Source organism: Pygocentrus nattereri, chromosome 19, assembly GCF_015220715.1.
Source record: "Pygocentrus nattereri isolate fPygNat1 chromosome 19, fPygNat1.pri, whole genome shotgun sequence".
In the NCBI taxonomy this organism is placed as follows: domain Eukaryota; kingdom Metazoa; phylum Chordata; class Actinopteri; order Characiformes; family Serrasalmidae; genus Pygocentrus; species Pygocentrus nattereri.
This window is the reverse complement of record NC_051229.1, coordinates 33,341,837-33,362,225: the sequence shown is the minus strand read 5'-3', so window position 1 is coordinate 33,362,225 and position 20,389 is coordinate 33,341,837. Positions and strand designations below refer to the sequence as shown.

The window sequence follows — 20,389 nt, the reverse complement described above, 5'->3', positions numbered from 1 at the left end:
TGACAGAATAATGAAAATCGTACCGCAGGCTAACATCTGATTCTCTCACAACCTCAGGTAGTTTCTCTCTCTGTAACCGCTGCTCCACCAGTAATGAGTGGGACTTAAAATACCTGAGAGAAACACCAGAAAGGAAGCAGTTCATGTTAAACAATGCACATATTAGTGCTGCACAATATACTGGTTTGATAATGGTTATTGCAATACTACTCTTGTCTAATACTGATCTACGCTGGTAGTATTTGAGAAGTTTGTCTTTTTTTAAGTCACAGTAATCCTCAAACTAGCTCTAAGGCCCCCCATACAATCCACATTTTACACAAACCCACTGTGTTTGGAACTGGGATCAAGCAAAAAAGGTGGCCTGCCAGGTGTGCCAGTTTCAGAACTCCTGGCCTCAGCCAGATAGATCAGTCACGCTAAATATATGGAATCCAGCCACCTACTGGATTTCTTTTTGAACTGCAGTAACAAACATACTCATAACTGTGGTTGATTATGAAACATAAGTATTGCTTTTAAGCATGGATTCAAAATGAATATCTGAGTACTCAGATATTCAGAGTCACTGAGTATTCAAAGCCTATTTGACCAGCCTCACTGATATTCCTGAAAGCCGCAACATGCACAACAAGATTTGCTGTGTGTGGTGAGCAACACAGTTCTAGGTGAGTGTTTCTGTGGGTTTTGATTGATCAAAATACTTAATTACATTAAGAAAAGTAAATTAATTTAGTCAAAATAATGCAGGCCAGTGTTTAACCATGTGACATTGCTGATTCACCACTGTGTTTTTAACATACTGAAAGATTTACTACAATAGATCACAATCATAATTGTAAATCTGGTATTTTGTCTTCATTATGCCGCCCTACCGTGTGTATGGGTATGAAATCAAATGCGTGCACTCACCACTCCACCATGAATGGGTACTTCTCCTCCATGGTCAGATGTGGGTCTATCTCAATGGGATAGTAGGTCTCTTTCAATTGAAGCAGCTGGTGAAATACAATTTCAATATAAATGTATTTTATACTTATACATTTAAACAACTCAAAGTTTAGCAAGTAAACACGGTGAAGGACAGCTTACCTTTTTCCTACACTCTTCTGTGACCAGCTTACAGTTGTCAATGATGTCTGTAGAAGACAAACGAGGCTGATTAAGTGCTACTCAGCCATCACTGTGTTTTCAATGCATTCATTGATTATTTAAACTCATCAAGATTCCAGTGGGGCTTACTGTGGCACGTGGGGCAACGTTTTCCATTGATTGCAAATTTGCTTAACGTCATGTCAAAATCTGTGATGATCTGAAAGAAAGAAAGGGGTGATAAGTAAGAGCACTCTCTTTGTTAACTCTCTTAAGAGCCTTCTGTTACTGGGTAATGTTTACCCCGCTATTACACGATGTTGCCTCAGAGCAACAAATAGCATTGTATATATTTAAAGACAACGATAAGGTTAACAATAAAGGCAAGAGTTTAAGTACATCAACAGCAAGCACGTGATTGGTCATACTATCTGTTTAAACCTCTTTTTATACTTTATTTTGCCAAAATATGTTTGTTGCCTAGAAGCAACACTGTGCAACAGTGGAATGGATTTTGCCAGTCACAAGCCACGTCTCACCTCTTCAGGGAATACGGCTCCGAATCATTTCTTCCCACTATTACACAATGTTGCCTCAAGGCAACATACTCCAAAAGGACCCCTGCACACATTATCAATATTATTATTATTATTTTTAATGTTATTGAATTTAATAACCAGGTCTGAAAAAATAAACTGAAGACTATTTTATGCAAGAAAAGTGAATAGATTTTTTTTTACGTTGCTCTTATAATGCATAGAGTAGAGGGTCAAGTTAGCATTAATAAATGCTTCCTAAGTGCTGCTACATTATGCCGAAACATTGTAAACCGTGACAATGTTTTAACTGGACTTCAAATTCCTGCATAATGTAATCATTAAGATCAGAGTAGTTTGATGTCAAATGCTTCACTCTAGAGAAACTTACTCTCAGAACTGTTCACAGTGGTAATAGTTTTAACTTTAACAGCTTTCTCACAAAAAGTTATTACATGATACAGTTGCAAATACACAGCCTGAGGGCTGGGACAGCAGTTTTGAAATAAGCATTTGCCCTAAATATATATATTTGAAATCGATTCATGGTAGAGAGATACATGCAAAATAATCTCCAAAGAAATCTCCCAATGTCATCAAGTATCAAAACACTGATATTTCTGAGATGTTTTTTTTTTAAAGCAACAATTGCTGTTCCAATATTACTATTTTTCAGCATTTTAATCTGTTCTTTTAACACAATCTGATGCATCCAGAAAATCTGATCTATCAATCCCACCAACATTAAAAATAAGTATTGCTGTATATAAGTATAGATAGTATATCGTCCACCACTGTAATCCAAATCAGACTGTCTGACTGTGGGACGTCCAGCGTGTAGCTGTTTGAGTCTGATCTCTCTCTGTACCTGTAGTTTGGAGGCCCCTCCCTGGATCATACTGCAGATTATCCGCTCCACCCTGTCAGGGTCTCTGATATGGACCGTGCTCTTCTCAAACTCTGGCATCTGTGGGCATCACACACATTAGACAGGAATCAGGAAAGGATGAACTACATACATTCATATATTACGTAGAGAACCAGGCCAAAAGTTTGGAATCACTTGTGGTTACTGTAAAAATACTAACTTACACATTGTAGACTTCAACTTGCTCTAATTCTAGTTGCTCTAGTCTAGTTATCTGTCTCAAAATTTGATTGCCACCCTTAAAATGAAAGGTATTCAGAATGTCAAAGAGGACTTCCACTGATTTTTCTAAAAATCTGTATAATTCAATTGCTTAGATGTTAAACAGAGTCATTCGGTGTGGTTTGATGTGAAATGGTTCATTCTAGTGAAACATGCAGCCTTTCATGTCTTTACAGTGGTGGTGATAGGAAATAGGGGTCACAACATCTAAAACACAAATATAGTAATTTTATTTACTACAAAAATCACCAGTGAAATAATAAATCTGAAAAAAAAATATGTTCCGTATCAACGTTCTGTGAGGGGGCTTTTTAGAGGTTGACATCTGGTTCTTATCACCACCACTGTGAACAACTCTGACTCAAGTTTCTCTAGAACAGAACATTTCATACCAAACCACTATAAATGACTCTGTATACATGTTGACAGCTTAATTATGCATTAACCTTTAAAAACAGTGAAATCTTCCTTTATTTTATGATATCATATGCTCTTGATATCATTTTGGGCTATATGAAACCTGTGACATTGTACAGTATGAGTATCATATTAGAACAACTTTATGCAAGAAAGCTGCTTGTATATTAATGATAGCAGTAATTCCACACTTTTGAATGGTAATGTAAACTCCAATACAAATGCCAGTTTAATGCCAGTTTGCACCCTAAAATGGACAGCAGCCTTGCCTTTTCCATGATGCAATGCAGACATCACTGTGGCACTGGCCTAAGGCTGATACATGACACTCACTGTAGAGAAGGGGGGGCATGAAAGGGGCTGTTATTGGACTAAACAGAAACATGAAACAGCACTAAACACACAAGCACACACACACACAGGCATCAAGCGGCAGCAGCTGTTTGGCCTGTTCCATAAGACAGGAGAACCCAAACAAACCCTGGGCTCGCAGGCAGCTTGGTCACTCCTAAACGCCTGCCACAGGGTCCGAGTGGACAGGAGCACCATGCAAAGCCCATGGTGGAGGGACATGACTGCAGTACAGCACAGGTAACCACCTTTGAAAGCTTTTTCAGTCCAAGGCAACTTACACATGAACAGTATGTTAGAATTTTAGGTCATTTCCTATACCAGCTGGTAAAATGAATGACAGAAAACAAGTGTTGGAGTACATTTATTAGATTGTAGGGAGATTATCATAATATTTTGTGAGCATTTCTATAAAAAATGTCTATGTAATATTATTATAAATGGTTATTATGGAATAAAATACACAATAAAAATGAAAATGTTCACACGGCTAAACATCTGCTCTGGTCCATAAGCACTGTGTCTGTTTCAGTTTCTGAAGCTAAAGTTGGATTCACCATCTTCTGATTTGAATATCCCATTCCACCTTAAATGGTGTAGCCATTGCTGTACCATTTAAGGTGGAACAGGAAATTCAAATTAGAAGCCAACTTCAACCTCAAGTTTCTTCCAGTGGCTTTATTTCATTCACGATTCACTATGGCGGTCTTGAAGATCTTTACAAACTGTGAGTGTGGCCTACAGATTGTAGACTATCCAAAAAGCACCATTAAGAAGACACATTCGGAGTCTTAGACAGCCAATCAGTAGTCTAGATTTTGGAACAAGTCTGCTTATATAGTGAGGCCTAGATGTTCAAATTTGGTATTGAATGCTCTGTGATTTCTAAATACTCAGTAATACTGAAGGCAGTTCGACAAAATAATAAAAATATTGAATTTCAATACCCGGCCCAGCTTGGGGTGCTGTGGAAGAGCTCAAAGCTTCAGGCTTAAAAATACTCTGATGTCCCTGGCCCAAACATTCCTGCTTGTAATCAGAGTAGGAATATTTTGAGACCAAACGAGAGAGTGACCTTAACCTGAGTTTATGTTCATAAACAACAAGTAAACAAATAAACTAGTCACAAACGGCTCTAAAGCTAAATTACGCTAAATTTGATTTACCTGATTTAGGTGTAGGTGACTTTTTCTATTAAAGATTGGTTTATTTGTCAGATAAAGTGAATTATCTTAAATAAACAACACACAAACCACTGGTTGAGTCAAGCTATGCAAAAGTTTGTGCACCCCTGGTCAAATTACGTTTTGCTGGTTTTCTAAGTGAAGATAAGTAAACATTAACAAAACACAGAATGTAACGCACAGCGAAGGTTTATTATCTCAATTTAACATATTGGGGAAAATAAATAAAACTAAAAATTTTGCTTTTATTTATTCCAACAAGTTAAAAGCACTAATTTTTGCTTGTTGACTGTAGACGATTGCGTTCACTTACCCGGGGCACTCAAACTTTATATTTGTAACATTGTAATAGAGTTACAACACAGGTAAGGATAAATAAAAGCTCTAGAAACTCCAGTAGATCCTTCAGGGAGATGTGAACCCTGATTAACATAGTAAAAACCAGAATAATCCATGAAAATGATGGGAGAATTTCTTTAAACAAAATGTGCTGGACATTTCTGAAAGCCTATTCCGTTTAATTTGCTTATAGGACTCAGACAGGACGGCCTCTCTCCTTCAAGCCCTCAGTTTGTTTGTAAGGAGATACACTTGCTTTACATAATGTAATTAAGACTTCCAACCTTACATAAGTGGATTTAAACTGCATGGAAAGGCTCAGTGCATTCTTCACATACAATCATAAAGAAATGCTTTATGTTTAATATGCTTATGCCATCAATGCACTCAGAGGCTTAGCAAGCACTCAGAAATGACTGTACTATGCAAATATGTTCAAACAAACACAACAATCTGTTTGAATATTCCAACAAGCCCTTTGCCCCTTCACACAGAATCCTATTAGCAGAGCACTATCTGCTTATGTTCTCCCTGTCACCATCAGGCTGATTTACAGCTTACCTCTCCGGTCGAGTCCTCACAGCTTCATGAAAAACAAGGGAAGAAAATTCCACCTGTCAAACGCAGGCTTATATAGACCGGCCACAGAGGGTGTAGCCCCAAAATAGATTAAAGATAATCCCCACCCCTTCTGAGAGGCCCGTGAAACATACACACACACACACACACACACACACACACATACACACACAGATATACACACACACACACACACACACACACACACACACACACACACACTTTAACAGCACAAAGCAATACACGGCATATTACCATGAAAGCAGGCATAAAGACAGCATAATGGTAGCAGGCCTGGGGAGTAAAGGTCAGTCAAGGCCTACTGAAATCCAAAAATAAGGATTCTTGGAAAGAGCTATATTATTACTGGTCTAGGAAACCCTAGTCCAATATGTAATAAAGCAGGCAGAACAGCTTACTATATTTAGCTTAATGAAACATAGAGCTGTATATTATATTATTATTAATATCATTATTATTATTATTAGGTACTAGAATACATAGAGTAGCAAATTGTTTTGGTGTACTGAAACTGCTCTGTTTATTATATGTATATATATATATATATATATATACACAGCAGCCGATCTTTTTGATCTTTTGGAACAGAGTAGATTAATCCTTTGGTTTATTACATAGAGCAGTTTATTATATCCTACCTAAAACATACTTTGATAGGTGAAAACATGCAGTGCAACCTATCATTTTTGCCTACTGACAAATAGAGTAATTTATGATTTTGCCCTATAAAGTGCAGTTCAGGCTTTTCAGCCTACTAAGGCCCATAGAGCAGCCTATTTGGAAACACACGGCAGTTTTTAACAAAGGGCAAAAAACAGGCCGCTCTATTTGCGTACTGAAACATCAGTCTATTACTTTGGCTGAGTGATTCACCAAGACCGGTCTACAGTCCTGCTCAGCATGTCTGGCTTCATAAAGCTCAGTCTTCAGCTTTAAAATAATCAGGTCTGAAAGTCTCCTCCCTTTTTATCAACACTGATGTTCTCCCGGAGGAATTACTCAGTCTGATGTGTGCGCATTGAACGTTTGCAGAACGCCAGGGTCAGAGGGTCATGGTTCAATGAGTTAACTTCAGAGGTTAAGCTGTATTTGATTCTGCTGAATCCTACAAATGTTCAAGTCATGAACACACAAAGAGTTTTCACCTATCAAACATTTCCTAACTGATGTCCTAGCTTTCTAAGCAAATTTAGTTATAGCAAACATTTCCCAATGGGTTTTATTCCACAGAGAAACTGCTTCGTTTTGTCCTACATCCTTATGTAACTCCATGAAACGGAGATTAAACTACTTCAATCATTAATAAAACAACCCAAACAGGGGTTTGAGTAGAAATATCCATGTCCATGAAGGGTAATATGGCAAACTATATGACAATATGTTTTCATGAGTGCATCATAGGTATCATGAGAACATTGAACCATTACACCATTATTGGATGTGTGGATGTAAAATGTGGACAATAAAAGATCCTGGTCCTAAAATCTGACTGGCTAAGCTGATCAAATACTTTTATACACTTATGACCATGTAACAAATTAATTTTGTATTACTGCCCATTAAAAACCACTGTGCTGTGAATGGACTGCTATGAAGTTCATGTGGACCACTGATACATGAAGTAAGCATTAAGTTTTGTTGAAACGGAGGAGCTGACAACTTATTTTCCTGTTAACTAAGCTAAAACATAGCAGATAAACAGGCTAAATGGTAGCTAACAGGCTATACTTCTCTGTCGTCAATGTTCACAGACTTTGAATTGAGTATTGACTGAATGAGACTGTGTAAAACTGCAATATAAAAAGGGAAGAATGTTACCTGAATATATTGCATGCTTTGAATAATTGTTTTCTTTGTTTCTAGATCTGCCTTAAGCAGCACTCATTCAACGAATGTGTGGCACCGTTAGCTTGAAGCTAACACAACACAGGAAGTTGCAATGAGGTGCTAGCAGAAAAAAAGCATCCTTGCAGTAATAATTTGGTGAGCAAAAACTACTTATAAGGCAATGGTTTATAAATTAAACACTGGAATTTAATGATGTTTTCATTATTATATGAAAAAAATTGCAATGTAAAATGATGGGTGATCAAACTCTTTGTCCTCCATTAGCAGTTCATGTTTGCTTGCCCACAAGACTATGCTCCAAATGAACTTTATTTCTTATCAAATACATTATTATTTAAATTATTTACTGAAATGTATTGCATATTTGATCTCATTTTATCATATTTTATGTTGTCACTGTTTTCTAAAACCAATACGACATTCGTGGGTGTGCATTACGGTGATTTTAAGGTTCACAGGTAAAGGGATTTTACTTTGTAAAAAGTACTGTGGTAAAATCATTTGCTACTGTTTTTCTGCTGATTTGTGCATAATCAAACCTCAATAAAACAAAAATGTATAAACATAGTAATCTTGACTGAAAAGTGTAAAGTAAAAGTGCCTTCATGTGTTGTGATATTAAATTTAAGTCACATTGCCCACCCCTAGCTACCGGAGTAAAGACACCCCTCAATCAGTGAAACTCTAGGTACCACTAGGCACACAGTTTACTTTATGGTCATGTCAGCTATAACATTTAAGCACAAGTGCAAGTTAGAACAATGCCTCTCTCGACTTTTTCAGCTGCACAGAGCACAGCTAGGCCTCCAGTACACAATTAGAAGGCTGAGACGCCCATGCCGATGCTTGCTGACCTGGTTTCCAGCAGAGTGCATTCCACAGCTCCAGTGCTGAGGCATGCCTTTCGTTATCATGCTGAATTTCAGCCTCCATAGTCTCCACAAGGCCAAAGCAGAAGAGATCTGTTCCATTGACTTTTGTGGTAACAGCGATACTGAAGTACAGGCTAAAGCACTAAATGCCTAAAAAACCCATTCAAAGCATTTACTGAGGACAATGGTCATTAGAAGGACTGTCTAGCAGCATCTAACCACCAAACGCAACACCAGAAAAGTTGGCACCCTCTTTGATCAGCAAGCCATAACGTATGTCAAGCCATGTTATTGCTGTCGGAAGAAAAACCTTGGATCTCAATTTTTGTTGTTTTTCAGGTTTTGACATAATTTGAAATCACCTGTTGCCCTTTATATTTTCTGTAAATTTCATGATGAATGGACCAAAAGAAATGGCCTAAAACGACTTGGAAAAAAGTCTGGTTCCTTTAACGTACATTAACAGTAAAGTATGTTTTTTCCTTCTCCTGTAAAGTTTCCATTTTGGAGTTTTTTTTCTGACAACAGTGATATGCATATATAAATATAAAACAGGATTCAGCATTTATTTCACTTCTTTCAGGAAACTTTAAATATTGCTGGTCACAAAATACTCCAATTCAACATAAAAAGACAAAAACACATCCTTCTGGCTATTAGCTATGAGTTCTAGTAAACTGCCCACTAATTCCTAGTAAATAATCATTACAGCCATCCCTGTCAGAGGCCGAAGGTCAGCTGAGGCCAAATGAACAGTGAACAGGGGACAAAGGCTCCAGTCAATGGAAATCAAATGTATTAACCAATGGAGGCCTGGATTTGGAGTCACACACAAAATTAAAGTGGAAAAATACACTACAGGCTGATCCAACTTTGATATAATGTCCTTAAAACAACTCAAAATGAGGCTCAGTATTGTGTGTGGCCTCCACGTGCCTGTATGACCTCCCTACAACGCCTGGGCATGCTCCTGATGAGGTGGCAGATGGTCTCCTGAGGGATCTTCTCCCAGACCTGGACTAAAGCATTCGCCAACTCCTGGACAGTCTGTGGTGCAACATGGCGTTGGTGGATGGAGCGAGACATGATGTCCCAGATGTGCTCAATCGGATTCAGGTCTGGGGAACGGGCGGGCCAGTCCATAGCTTCAATGCCTTCATCTTGCAGGAACTGCTGACACACTCCAGCCACATGAGGTCTAGCATTGTCCTGCATTAGACGAACCCAGGGCCAACCACACCAGCATATGTTCTCACAAGGGGTCTGAGGATCTCATCTCGGTACCTAATGCCAGGTTGTGCCATCCTGGATGAGCTGCACTACCTGAGCCACTTGTGTGGGTTGTAGAGTCCGTCTCATCGCTACCACGAGTGTGAAAGCACCACCAACATTCAAAAGTGACCAAAACATCAGCCAGAAAGCAGAAAGGTACTGAGAAGTGGTCTGTGGTCCCCACCTGCAGAACCACTCCTTTATTGAGTGTGTCTTGCTAATTGCCAATAATTTCTACCTGTTGTCTATTCCATTTGTACAACAGCATGTGAAATTGATTGTCAATCAATGTTGCTTCCTAAGTGGACAGTTTGATTTCACAGAAGTTTGATTTACTTGGAGTTATATGGTGTTGTTTAAATGTTGCCTTTATTTTTTTGAGCAGTGTTTGACATTATATGTCAAAACATACTTCTTCGAATTAGTAATTATAGCCACTTTTACAGTGGGGAGAACAAGTATTTGATACACTGCTGATTTTTCAGGTTTTCCCACTTGCAAAGCATGTAGAAGACTGTAATTTTTATCATAGGTACTCTTCAACTGTGAGTGATGGAATCTAAAACAAAAATCCAGAAAAATACATTGTATGATTTTTAAATAATTAATTTCCATTTTATTGTGTGAAATAAGTATTTGATCATCTATCAACCAGTAAGAATTTTGGCTCTCACAGACATGTTACTTCTTCTTTAAGAAGCCCTCCTGTTCTCCACTCATTACCTGTATTAACTGCACCTGTTTGAACTCGTTACCTGTATAAAAGACACCTGTCCACACACTCAATCAGTCAGACTCCAGCATCTCCACAATGCCCAAGACCAGAGAGCTGTGTAAGGACATCAGGGATAAAATTGTAGACCTGCACAAGGCTGGGATGGGCTACAGGACAATAGGCAAGCAGCTTGGTGAGAAGGCAACAACTGTTGGTGCAATTATTAGAAAATGGAAGAAATGCAAAATAACAGAAAATCTCCCTCGGTCTGGGGCGCCATGCAAGATCTCACCTCGTGGAGCATCAATGATCTTGAGGAAGGTGAGGAATGAGCCCAGAACTACACGGCAGGACCTGGTCAATGACCTGAATAGAGCTGGGACCACAGTCTCAAAGAAAACAATCAGTAACACTCTACGCCGTCAAGGATTAAAATCCTGCAGTGCACGCAAGGTGCCCTTCCTCAAGCCAACGCATGTCAAAGCCCGTCTGAAGTTTGCAAATGACCATCTGAATGATCCAGAGGAGGAATGGGAGAAGGTCATGTGGTCTGATGAGACAAAAATAGAACTTTTTGGTTTAAACTCCACTCGTCATGTTTGGAGGAAGAAGAATGATGAGTACAACCCCAAGAACACCATCCCAACCGTGAAGCATGGCGGTGGAAACATCATTCTTTGGGGATGCTTTTCTGCAAAGGGGACAGGACGACTGCACCGTATTGTGGGAAGGATGGATGGGGCCATGTATCGTGAGATTTTGGCCAACAACCTCCTTCCCTCAGTAAGAGCACTGAAGATGGGTCGTGGCTTGGGTCTTCCAGCATGATAACGACCCAAAACACACAGCCAGGGCAACTAAAGAGTGGCTCCGTAGGAAACATCTTAAGGTCCTGGAGTCTCCAGACCTGAATCCAATAGAAAATCTTTGGAGGGAGCTTAAAGTCCGTGTGGCCCAGCGACAGCCACGAAACCTGAAGGCTCTGGAGGAGATCTGTATGGAGGAGTGGGCCAAAATCCCTGCTGCAGTGTGTGCAAACCTTGTCAAGAACTACAGGAAACGTCTCATCTCTGTAATTGCAAACAAAGGTTTCTGTACCAAATATTAAGTTTCTTTTTCTGGTGTATCAAATACTTATTTCACACAATAAAATGGAAATTAATTATTTAAAAATCATACAATGTATTTTTCTGGATTTTTGTTTTAGATTCCATCACTCACAGTTGAAGAGTACCTATGATAAAAATTACAGTCTTCTACATGCTTTGCAAGTGGGAAAACCTGAAAAATCAGCAGTGTATCAAATACTTGTTCTCCCCACTGTAGGTGCACCCACTGCTGACACAGTGTTCAACTGCACTAACCAGTAGAAAAGCACATTCTGCAACAGACCACCATGGTCAAGAGGGATATAAAGCCCCTTAACACTGGGCTGTGGAACTGCTTTCCCTGAAGGAAACTCTCCACTCCCAAGATCCAATCATCTAACACCTTCAGAATTTACCAACTGATCCAGAACTGACCATCCAACATATCTGACCTCAATAACGCTCTTGTGGCTGAACGCAATGTTGAAATACCCAATGTAAAGTCTTCCCAGAAGAGCAGAGTCTGTTAGTGCAGCAAATGGGGGACAAACTCACTAATAATACCAGTGGAAACACTGGATGAGCAAACCTTTGGACACATAGTGTGCAACTAAAACACTTTATGAAAGACTACAAACAGCTTTTTTACAGTGACCTTTCAAACAGAGGATTTTGAGAAAAAAATAAGCATTAATAGATTCAGATTTGGGGCCCACCTCTGACACCAATACAGCTCTGCAATACATAACAGACATCATGGTCATTGAACTTGGAGCACATTATTTTTGTAACTATGTTACTGATACTTGTTCAGGATTTTGTTCAGACTTCACATTTTTATAACCAAACGAGTGGCAGATCTAGAGATGTGGCTAGTAATTAGTTACATTTATTTAAGGTACTTTACTCAAGTACAATTTTTAAGGCTACCGACTACTTCTACGCAAGTACACTCTTTTTTGTGTTTAACTATATTACACAACACTGTTGACCAGTTGTTGATTGGTCACACTTCTGAGGTTTACTATTATATTTTAGACCTCGGGTTGTCAGGATCATAAATTGAACTTAAAATATTTTGCAGCATCAACAATTTACCTGTCTTAAAGTACCAGCCTAAAAAACAGCCTACCAAACAGGCTAATTAACCATCTTGCTTCCAAGAAGTATTTACTTAGAAGGTAATACTGGTCATACTGTCTAAATATTACATCACACTGCTGGGTACACTACCACATAGGTGCACTTCTACAATTACAGACTGTAGTCCATCTGTTTTTCTGCATACTTTGTTCATCCTCTTTTACTCTGAGCTGCTGGAGTTTTTAAACACCTCAGTGTGACCGCTGTACTGAGAATAGTCCACCAACCAAAAATATCCAGCCAACAGTGTCCTGACAGTGATCCACTCTGACCAGCACAACACACACCACCACCACGTCAGTGTTACTGCAGTGCTGAGAATAATCAGTAATAATAATGTGAGGGTCCATGGGGGTCCTGACCACTGAAGAACAGGGTAAAAGGGGGCTAACAAAGTATCAGAGAAACAGATGGACTACAGTCTGTAACTGTAGAACTACAAAGTGCATCTATGGAGCTGATAAGGAAACAAGCAGGTGGTCATAATGTTATGCCTAATCGGTGTAAGCAAAAACACTTGTTTGCGTACCTGCTACAAACATCATTAGTGACCTACCTGATGAATGAACATTACTCGTGCTCTTAACATCAGCACCAACTTTTTATCTACATTTGTCCAGCACTTTCAGCTGAATTGTACTGCAGTCAGCACTCAAATAACTGACCATTTAACAAACTGTGGTTAGGTGATCATAATAACTGTGACAAGATAGAATAGAGCATAACTCACCTATAGAACTGCTGTGGAACTTCTTGGTTCTTTAAACATCCATAAGTGACTTAGTGCTTTAGTAGTTTTTTGATTACTTTCTGCTTCAGGAAGACGCTTTTACTTTTTACTGTGGTTTCATGCAGATAAACATTCCTACATTCTATAACTGCAGAGCAGCAGCAACAAGTTGAAAAAACTGATCTTACTGTCTTTGAAAATGTGTATATATATATATATATATATATATATATATATATATATATATATACACACATTATATATATATATATATATATATATATATATATATAAAATATATACTGCATCAAATAAGTGATATATAATGATGAGGGAATCGGTATTGGCATTTTTAACCACTGGTTAAAAAAATATCAGAGAGATGTTTGGATTTGACTCATACTTCAAATTCAATTTTATATATATTATTTATATATATATTAGGTGACACTGGGTTACTGAGCTTAAGTATTTAGCATTTTATTCATTTCAATAAATGTTATTTTTCTCTTTATTATTAATTCATGTGGATCTAGTCTCAACTTCTAAATTCTATAAATGTTTTTGTATCGATATCGGCAGATCTACACGAAAAATATCGGATATCAGCATTGGCCCACAATTACCGCATCGGTGCAGACCTACGTGAAATACCAATATCCTGAAAAATCACATGGAGGATTGATAACTGACAAAAGTGTGATGCATTATAGACCACATGTTTAAAACCCACATATTAAACAAAATAAACAATTATTTCTATATGCTTCTGGAAATTGAGATAAAATTACTTCTTATAATAATGCAGTTTTTTGTAGGAACTGGAGGAACTGAAAGGGCACCTTTAATAATCTCTGCCTATACAACAACAAGGTTTTTTCTTTATCTTCTGTGGTTTCTAGTCTAAGTCAATGAACTCCCCAGCTGCTTCACCAGAAGTGTAGTCAGCATATCTCAGCTTGCTTTCAAAATCGATTCCCATATACATCACCCCTCATAGCTTGTAAACTGATATCATAGGCTTCACATTATAGGCTAATGTTGGACTATGAGCTCTCAAATCAGGCAGCATCAATCAACATGAATCATTTTATGGCTGCACTGATAACTGATAGTCAGTCTTGTGCCGAGTCTGAAATGATCCTCTAATCACTAAACCCTACAGTTGAAATCTGGATCGTTATATAGAACACAGGCTGTGTTCATATGCAGAGGTTTTTGCCAATTTAATTTAATACATTCCAATTATAGATTAAGATCGAGGTGTTTATATTCTCACTCTACTCAATAATCTAATGGAAATCTCCATTTACACGTTCACGACAAGTAATCAAATCCAAAACTTACATGCTTGAATAGAGAACCACTTAGTGTAGACGTTACTACGACAACGAGCATCATGAGTTCAGTCAGAGTGAGATGAGCAGCAGTGAGCAGTGCTTGTGTTTTTAATTACTTTAAAATGACATCAAACTCAGGAAAACGTAGTTCACATGTACTTATTTAATAAGGCTGAGAGGAAGACGGTGTGTTCTGAGACACATAAGACATAAGATGGACGTCCGTCCCACCGCCGTCTTTTAAAGCTCAGAGCATAAACTTAGTCTCCTCTACAGACCAGTTTCCCACCATGTTGAACGATATAAACTTTCATTATGATGCGACACACAGGCGCATAACGTACTGAAGCCTTCCGACTGGGAATGTAATCAGATACAGGTGTTTACATGGTTATTATTCTGCTATTTAATGGATTATTTACAGGATTACCCACCTTGTTCAATCAGATATTTTCAAATGGCCTCAATTGGATAGTCTCAAATAGCCTATTTCAATTGAGCTAATAATCAGATCAATAGATTATGAGGCTGCATGTAAACGTGGCTACTGTTATAGTCATAGTTACGTCATACAGGCTTGGACAGCAGAATCCGTAGCACAAACAACAAACATGATGCCACCAGCCCACTATAACCAGCCCACTGTAACCAGCCCACTATAACCAGCCCACTATAACTGCTCACATGAGAAAAGCTGATTTAATCTGTAACGGGTCTGAAGAGAGCTCTTCAGAGATGCTGCCATTTTAGATGGGCTCACTAATTCTACTCAGAGAAGTTAAATCTTCAAACCACACAACACAGTGCATTATGGGTATCCTTTATCTGCTAAGGTACATCGGTTGTACAATACTTACTGCACTGCAGGTTTTTGGACTAGAGGTGGACGATACGGCAAAAATATTACATTGGGATACATCAAGACATGTAAGTTACAGGATATGTCACATTATTTACTTTTTCAAACATCTGATCAGTTGAAACAGAGAAAAAATCTAAAAAGTAGTGCTACATTTGAAAAAAATACTACCAAAAACTGTAAATACAATGATTTTTATTCAATATTTTGCATACTGTGTCGCACTAGATCCAGTTAAACTGACAAATTTTGCTCCTTTTTCATGAAACATGCAGCTGGTTAGTGGTCTTCAAGTACTTGCAATATACATGATATGCTTAGAATAGCATATTGTGCTGTGGCACAATTCATCACGATAACATCATATACTGTCTTATTGCCCAGGACTATTTCGGACAGCACTACAAAATGGCAGAACACCAAAATAGTGTAGTATATAGAGAGCAGAGCAGAGTCAGGCACAGCTTTGGTCTCGTTTTATGCCTTTGTTCAAAACCGATCATATTCATATCTGCAATCACAGTTTTCACTGCCCTGACCAGGTCAAAATTCTCCCATATTTCATGTCGTTTTCTTTTTGTTATCATAAGTGTGGTGAACTGTTTTTATATGAAATCGTCACTTTGCTTGTGTAGATGTAGCCACACCTCCAACAACAATATGACCCCGCCCCTGACAACAATGCAGCCATGCCCCGAAACAAGTCATCTGAGAGCACTGAAGACGACACTGGCTAGATAGTGTTACTTTTCTGTAATAAACACGTTTAACATTTAACACATTTGCCCTTTGCCAATATAGATTTCATGCTGTCTTTGGAAACATCTTGGCGCTCTCAAGGTTTGAATATTTGCTTTAGCCAGCTTACATGGCGTTGTAACATGCAGGCAATTTTTGGTGATGCTGCGTAACTTGCATTACTTCACATCTTAAGACTAAAGAGGCTTGTGCAGTGGAGAAACTGTGGAGTGACTATTTTCAGCCAGTTAGGCCATAAAAAAGGTTTTATTTAGTCTGATTTAGAAAGGCTGGGATGTAATGGAATAGTATTGGGAACATGCATATACAGAAATGAAGTATCTGTATCCAGTCCAAGTTACCTTTTATAAAAGCAGTATTCACCTTAAGGTCATTTCATCTTTTTTTAAGAGAACACTTTTAGAATACTTACTATTAACTACCACTTTTAAAAGAAACACCACCACTGCTTCTTATGAAAGTACTTTCAACTCAGCACACAGCGTCTAAAGACCTACGGCTAAAGCCTGAGTAGACTGATAAAACAGAGTGATGAGCCAGTTATTCATCTAAGCGTTAGTAAATTCTTGAAGAATGACTGAACTGGACAGTCTCTTCAGTGGTGGACATAAGTGATAAGCTCAGCAACGGTGTTGTGCTGGACTTACATACGTTCATGTCATTAATTGAAAATCACATTGCTACTAACTTTATCGTCAGTTTTTAAGATTTTGTGACTGGAATATTGCAAACTGTTGGCTTAGTTCATGAGCGGGATCGTTGGAGCAGCAGAGGACTATAGCAGGCAATGAGAGCCAAAATAATGTAGAGAATTTTCCGAATATAATTTTCTGTTAAACATATTAACAGAAGAATTACATAAAGGGAAAAACTGCTGAACAGTAATAGCGAAGAACAGTAGGCGTGGGTGACATGGCAAAAATATTATACTTCAAGATATTTTCATGATACATCATCTGCTTTTTTACCAATTTTCTTCCCAATTTCTATGAGTCCAATTCCACCCACTAGTTAGGACTCCCAAGTCACACGATGCCACCAGCGCTAGGAGGGCAAAAGCCAGCACAGGCTTCCTCTGAGTTCCATAAAGTGTCATTGCATCTTTTCAAACTGCTGCTAACGCAACGTCACTGGACTGCTGTACACGCTCTGAGGAAAGCACGGTTCTGTTATGTCAGCTAACAGATGCCTGCACTGACTAGTATCGCCTGGGTGATGAGGGGGCCATCCTGCCCATCCAAGGACAGCGAGGTCAACTGGTGACTCCCAGCCACAGATGGCTGTTCTATCACTACTTTTTCTGAGATCTAATAAGTTGGAACAGATAAAACAGGACCTGCACTGCTACATACATAAACATTATAACAACAAACAAACAAATAAATAACCTTCACCTCCAATCATTTTATGCACTGTTTTACAATCTTACAGTGCAGTGAATGCAAAGCAGGCCTTAATGTCTCAATGAAACATGTTTAAGCAGTAGAACACTTGAGGTGGTGTGTATAACATCACGGCTGTGATTTGGTCACAGGCACGAGCCAAAGGCATGTTTTATAAAACCGTTAAATAAATACAGTAAGAAATGGATAAACTGGGCCGTGAACGCGGCGTTTAATATGTTTTAATGTTCAGTTCCTTCCGCTAAATTACAGCTCCTTAACAAGCAGCTTACTGTGTCAGTTTTATGGCTCAGTCTGATCTGGTCAGACTCTGAAGATCAGAGAAGATCAGACACGTCTGGTGAACGGTGTTGGGTTCATTTCTGGCTGATTCCAGGTTGTTTAGCTGTTCTTTTGTCTCAGTTGCCGACTGAAAAGCTGCTCAGTTCTGATGACAGTTTGGGAATTTAGTGTCGTCTCATCTTCAGAGTCGGACCGAATCGGCTGTGATACAGTGTGATGTTATGGTGAAATAACAGCAGTAAGAAGCGTCTCGACCAAGTAACATTGTTACATAGACTGCACTGCACTGAACGCAAAGCAGGCCTTAAAGTCTTAGTGAAACACGTAGTCAGCTAGTGCTCTTTAAGCACTGACAATAGAGACGATGTGCTCAGAAAAGTGTAGGGACATCATTTACCGCCAATGTCATAATACTGTCACACTGCCCAGCTTAAATGAAGAGGGGTTTATTCCATGTGCCTTATCAGTATGTATTCTCTGTGTATTCTTATGTATAGTAATGTAACCTACTGAGAAATCCGTCTGGGACAGTGTATTCAGTTTCCAGTCAGCTCTACTTTTCTAAAGTATTCTGCCCAACTGTGTCTGCGAGTCTTCACACGGTCAGAGCTATTTTTGTCCGTGTTCTGCACTGTGTGAAGGGAGGCTTCACTGTCCGGTGAAACAGATGAGGGAGGAGATGGTTCCCCTTGTAAGGTCCTGCCTCCTTTTAGTGTTTCTTAAAACTTGCTGTAACAGAGTGTCCGCTCTAAAAGCGCTATACAAACAGCACTGGACACCGAAACACACGGTGGGCCTGAAAACAGCGCTTATACCCGGTCAGTAAGGCTCGTGACCTCTACTGAGACTTTCTGTTTTTCACAGCGCGGACTGAAGGAGAGAGAGAGGGGGGGGGGAGGGGGGGGGGGTTGGGGGGGGACCGCCGGCTCTCACCATTTCGATGATCTTCGTTTTCTTTCCGGCCCTCTTCTTCTTGGTGAAAATGTACTGAGCCAGGACCACCCCGCCGAACAGGGCGCACACGCTGGCGCTGGCCACCGCCCCGACCTTCACCACGGCGGTCTTGTCCATCACCAAAGTCGGTTTTGCGGGCCGAGTTCGCTGCACCAACACACACACACACACGTGCGTCCCTCTTCCTGCGTTGACATGGTACCACCCAGATAAGCAAGCTCCGCCCGACGGCCTATATTTTCCCCACCCGTATTCAAACAAACCCCGCCTCCCTGCGCTCTGATTGGCTAATACGTCGTCGGCGGGATGTTTGTGGTGTGTCCAACTAGCCAATCCTAGCGAGGGATTTTCCGGAAAACAAGTGGGGGGGGGGGGTGATGACGCCATCAACTAGGGCTAAATCTCAAATGGCTCCCTACTCCCTAAGTAGTGCACTTCGTAGGTCGTAAAGGGGATTTCCACCAACTGAATCCTTCACAGTGGGTGTGACGGAACAGAGTCACAATGTCTACAACACAAATGTAGCCATGTACTATCCAAAACCACGAGAGAACCATACCCTGTCTTCTGAGTTTTTTATGCTTTGTTGATGATGGTAAAATAGTCATAAATGTCAAAATAAGCTTTCTTTAGGGACTATTTTTCCTTACAAATGTTAAGCAACAACTCCTCCACCATCAATGGATTAAAATAAATGGTTAAAAATACATTCTGAGCCAAACCTTGATCACAAAACTACCATAAAACAATATTTTAGACGTCAGGCAGTGTAGATAGATAGATCAATAGATAGATAGATACTTTATTGATCCCGAAGGAAATTTAGTATAACCATAGTGCAATCATAACCATTTCATGTAATAACTTTCTGTGAGGGAGCTTTCGGAGGTGGACGTCTGGTTCCTATCACCACCACTGTGAGCAATTCTGAGTTGTCTAGAACAGAACATTTTAACACCAAACCACTCAATGACTTAGTTTACAAATGTAACCATTTAAATCATGTAAATTTTAAAAATCCCCTGTTAAAATAAATTATCTGGCATCCAAACAATTGTTTAACAAGGAGCCATTCGGGAGAAATGCCACATTTGGGTGCAGAACCCCAAATTTCATAACTCACATTACCTAGTGCACAAGATAAGGAGTGACTTAGAGAGCCGTTTGGGATTTAGCCTAGGACTGCAAGTGTCAGTTTTTGATTTTGAGACCTACTCACCTACGCTGATTGAAAATGGTATGACCCGTTTCTATGGAAACGTTTCCAACACGCTTAACTCAGGCGGCGTCCCAAACCGCATACTATAGCACTAAATAGTGTGTTAAAAAAGTGCACCACCGCTAGAACAACATTCATTAGTGTAGTATGCAAAGTGTAGAAGAGCGTGATTTGGAACACAGCCGTTACCAAATGTAAATCCATTAGAAATTCAGAATTAAATGTAATCAGCACAG

General features: G+C 39.3%; 1 protein-coding gene and 1 long non-coding RNA gene across 5 annotated transcripts in view; one reads left to right on the top strand and one right to left on the bottom strand.

Annotated features, from left to right (window-relative positions):
• nt5c3a (5'-nucleotidase, cytosolic IIIA) overlaps nt 1-20,389 on the bottom strand; it is a 30,179-nt gene that overhangs the window by 3,408 nt on the left and 6,382 nt on the right. The window contains exons 5-10 of one of the 4 annotated variants that reach the window (XM_017725766.2): nt 18,914-19,081; nt 2,497-2,595; nt 1,243-1,312; nt 1,093-1,139; nt 913-998; nt 24-113 (exon numbers count right to left, since the gene is read on the bottom strand). In XM_017725766.2, coding sequence (XP_017581255.1) covers nt 24-113; nt 913-998; nt 1,093-1,139; nt 1,243-1,312; nt 2,497-2,595; nt 18,914-19,051 — 530 coding nt within the window. In that variant the 5' untranslated portion in view covers nt 19,052-19,081. Of the gene's footprint in view, nt 1-23; nt 114-912; nt 999-1,092; nt 1,140-1,242; nt 1,313-2,496; nt 2,596-3,464; nt 3,620-5,630; nt 5,789-18,913; nt 19,082-20,389 lie in introns of those variants that run through there. The other 3 variants (XM_017725765.2, XM_017725764.2, XM_037531025.1) reach the window with 3 other exon arrangements.
• LOC108444547 lies at nt 3,620-8,755 on the top strand. The gene is made up of 3 exons (XR_001859241.2): nt 3,620-3,786; nt 7,533-7,652; nt 8,301-8,755. It is a non-coding gene; the product is annotated as an uncharacterized LOC108444547 (long non-coding RNA).